The 4,419-nt window shown below is 28.0% G+C and overlaps 1 protein-coding gene across 1 annotated transcript; it reads right to left on the bottom strand.

Moving 5' to 3' along the window:
• Nucleotides 1-248: 248 nt before the first annotated feature.
• LOC127108320 (VQ motif-containing protein 4) lies at nt 249-1,377 on the bottom strand. The gene has a single exon (XM_051045784.1). It carries the CDS (start codon nt 1,191-1,193, stop codon nt 411-413), a length of 783 nt encoding a protein of 260 aa, XP_050901741.1. The 5' UTR covers nt 1,194-1,377; the 3' UTR covers nt 249-410.
• Nucleotides 1,378-4,419: the final 3,042 nt, after the last annotated feature.

Below are 4,419 nucleotides of genomic sequence, written 5' to 3'. Positions count from 1 at the left end.
GGAGGGCGTTAGTTAATTAATTAAAACTCACATTTCAAATTGAACTTGGTCTTCCATCAATCTCAACATTTAATAATGCTCTATTTCAAGAAAGATTAAAGAGAGTCAAATATTTTTAGTCAAACAACATAAAGAGAGTCAAATTTTCTCTTTTTATCTCTCTTAATTAACGTTTCATCGAACCAACAAAGAAAAACCAGAAAACAAAAAACAAAAATTGAAAAGGGAAAGAAGCATACAATTCTACATACAATTGAAGCAAGATTTTCGATTCTGTGAAAAATCCATTACAACAAAATTATCTCTTTCTCAACCTCATCAATGCCATTAATATAGATTATAAAAATCTAAAACAAAATCTAAACCACCAAGAATTAAAATTAAAAATAAAATTAAAAATTTAATAAAATTCAAGTACTCGAAGTAGAAGAAGAAGAAGGACCCGAAGCTCTAGGAGAAGTAGTCGGAAACAGAGGAAGCAAACGAAGTTCAGAGTCTCTTGGAGTGTTTCCAGGTGAAGGGTGTAAGAAAAACCCTTTTTCTTTGATAGCTTTTTCTTCAGCTTCAGTGTTCAAAACCGGTTTCGGACTCGGACTCGGACTTGGACTCGCATTCCCGCATCGGTAACCGCTTCCACCACCACCACCGGTGACGGTGTTTCTGTTAAACGGGTCGGGTATAAGAGGAGTAACAGGACTGAGAACAAGTGCAGGAAAATCGAGGATGCTTGGTGACAGAACATCAGAGTTACGAGGAGAGAAACCAGAAGGGTTTGAATTATTTGAAGAGAAAACAGGTGACAGAGGGTTGAGTTTAAGATTCTTGAGAGAGTTTCTTCGTTCATAGAGTTTGAAACCAGATTGGTTCGGTTTATTAGGTATGGTTTTGATGGGTGGAATATGGTTTCTTATGTTGTTGTTATTGTTGGTGGAATTGGAAGAGGTTTGTTTTGCTGTTTCAGCGGATCCAGTTAACATTTGAACAACCTGTTTGAATGAAGATGGGTCAGCTTGAACAAATGTTGTCGGGTACGGGCTACCCGGTTCGGATCTGGTTATGGGTTTTGGTAGGTTCAAAACCGTTTCATTGTTGATGATGTTACTGTTGGTGCTGCTACTAGAACTCTGGCTATAGCGTGGTGAAGGAAGAGAAGAACCGTTTCTTGGAGATTTGAGGTTGTTGTTGGAATCCATGGTTATGTTGACTGATGAGAGAGAAACAAGAGAGAGAGAAACAAGAGAAACAGAGTGAGGGAAGAATGAAAGAACACTCTTTGTGACTTTTATTTGGTTCGGTAAGAAATGTAGTAGTAGGGTCCTTTGAGACTTTAAAATGAAAACATTTCTCTATCTAAGAGCTTTATATAATAAGTGAGTTTATGTTATATTTATATTTTTATATATTTTATGTTGAGACAGAGTATTCAGTTTTTATAGGGGAGAGGAACCAATCACATGTGTCATTTTTCTTTACTTTTTATATTTTAATATTTTTTTGTTAAAAATATTATTTTATATTTTTATTTGGAATTATTCATGTATTGAATTTGTTTTCTTTGTTTTTTTAAGTTTTTCTTAAGACTAAAATGTAATATGAAATGCTTATTTATTTAAATAAAAAACAATAATTTTAATCTTATCTGTTAGTTTAGTCAACATAATATTTTTGTTAAAGAAATGAAATAAATTTGGATCATTTTTATTAAATGTGTGGAAATCTTGGGATATTTTATTCTATAGATGAATATACTATTCCATGTTTTAATATCTTTTTACTTTTTTATGTTGAATGTTTTTATAAAAAAATTATTGTTTAATTTATGTTTGGTAAAATAAAAAATTTATTGGTCAATGACTAGTTTATGGTGAATATGTAATATGCATATGACTTTTGTCTTTTTTGTGTTTAAAATGGTGAAAAAATATAATAAGAGTCTATATTTAAACTATTACTAAATAAAAATAATATTCGATATTTGACCATCTTTAAAAATGTTTAATAGTAAATTCAAATTTTATATTCAAAAGATATAACTATTCAACATTCAAAAAATTGTTTTGAATACAACTTCTCAATATCTATATCTAAGTCATATTTTTAATGATTGAAAAAAAATGTAACTTTTAGATAAATAAATTATTTTATTGATTAAACTTAATGTCTAAATAAATTTTTTAAATAAAAATATTAAATAATTATAGTTTAATCGTGTATCCTCAACATACTGATTATGATTTATCCCAATAACGATATAAACTTTTTATTAATATCACTATTTTTAAAAAAATAAATTTTTCATTTAAATTTTTTATAAATGATTTTACTAATTAACATTAAAAAGCAGGAATGCAGGTAGCTATATAGATATATAGACAAATGTATACCTTTGCTGTTATGAGTTTAAAATTCCTAAAATAACTATTTTAAGTCAATGTTTTTTTAGACAATGATTATTTCAATTCAATAGTAAATATTACAATTAGATATATTTCCATCTTTAAAAATGAATAAATATTTGTGTGTGCATTGAAAAGTAACGCGATTTTAATTTGATTTCTTTGCAGAAGTGGAATAATGCAAATACGATAAAACTAGAATTTTAGTGGTAAGATGGATATTCACTGCTACCACATCAAAAACGACAATCTCATGACAGTGTCAATAAAGACTACGTGCTCGTGGATCCTCAAAATTATTCTTAACTAAAGAACCAAAGCTTAACCATCGCTGGAATGGCAGAAGGTAACAATAGTAAGAATTTTTTCACGAAGAAAATACATCATACTATTAAGGAATGTCATCAAGAGGTCCTTAGAAAGTTGCTATATGTAATGTGGTGAGACTACGAGTTCAATTTGTCTCGTGGATTGCTTGCCATGAAAATCTCGCAACTAAAGAGAGACTGCACATGTTCGATTTAACTGATAACACAAGTGTTGTTTTTGTTCTCATATTGAAACCTTACAACCTATCTTCTTTGAATGCATCTCCTTGAAAAAATCGGAAGGAGATGTTCAATTGATTGCACATTGATCGGTCGCCTGAAGACTAAATTAGAGAGCTTTGATCAAAAAAAGTAACGGTAAAAGAGCATGAGCTAAACTGGTTAAAACAACTTTTGCTGAAACATTATATGAATGTTGGAAGTATCGAAATGAAACTTAATATGGGGGCAATGTAAATAATCTCAAAATAGAAAAATATATTATAGATAATTTGACAAATATGACTTCGGTCAATCCTAAGTTGAGAGAGGATGTAATTAGACTAATGATGTATTAGTTTAGATTAGCGGTTTTGATTTCTTTTTGTTTTGGTTATTTTCGGGTTGGATCGATTGGATCGTCGGATGTTTAATCCTATTTTAAACTATTAATATTATTTTTTATTGTTTCCAAAAATAAATAAATAATTTAATTCACAAGTTATGTCAAATTAAAACTATCATAATTTACATATTTAATATATTTTTATAAAATTACAAATATAAAAACCATTAAAAATATCCCATATTATATATATATATATATATATATATATATATATATATATATATATATATATATATATATATATATATATATATATATATATATATATATATATATATATATATATATATTAAAGAATTAGACTCAAACTTAAACTAACTTAAATATTAGACTTTTATGGCGTCGATATTCATTCAGATCTAGTTCATGTTAGATTTGTTTTTCCAGTTTTCGAATCTTTCATATATGTTACTCACATTTTCAAATTTGTTGTTATCATCATTCTCTGACTCAGTACAACCTGCAGGATAAATTGAGATGGTTCTTCGAACTTTTGGCGGTTGCTTCTGTTAGAGTGGTTTTTTTTAGACTATTTCGATCTTATCTGACGAACAGATGGTTCTTTTTCGCTATGATCTAGATTTGTTTGACTCGAAAGAACTTTTATGCTTGATGTATTTTATCGCAGGGAGTTGTTGGTACATGAATCAGTTCGTGTTGACAGTCGATTAATTCAACATTACTTAATATTGTGAAGACTCACACGATAATTTTTTGCTAGCTAGTTTCGTTCATGTATATAGGTTCATTGGATAGTATTTGTGCATTATGTGTTTTTACTTATTTCCTTTTAATCATTGTAATTGTAATCTGTTTACGATGTTTTTTTTTTTTGGTTTGACTTAGTTAGATTTTTTTTCTTCCTTAGATTTTAATAACCTCCTTTATTTTTATTTTATCTCCTAGTGGTTTATTTAAAAAAATGTACTTTATTATATGGGATATATTTAATTAAAGATTAAATAAGTTATTGGTCTCGATAAATATTTTAAAATTTATTTTTAATTCTTTGTCAAATATTTTGAAAATTTTGATTTTTCATTACCATCTTTTCCGTACGTCTTTATTATTATTTTTTATTTAAGAG

Source organism: Lathyrus oleraceus, chromosome 7, assembly GCF_024323335.1.
Source record: "Lathyrus oleraceus cultivar Zhongwan6 chromosome 7, CAAS_Psat_ZW6_1.0, whole genome shotgun sequence".
In the NCBI taxonomy this organism is placed as follows: domain Eukaryota; kingdom Viridiplantae; phylum Streptophyta; class Magnoliopsida; order Fabales; family Fabaceae; genus Lathyrus; species Lathyrus oleraceus.
Note: the sequence above shows the minus strand (reverse complement) of the source record. Positions and strands in the feature narration are given on the sequence as shown.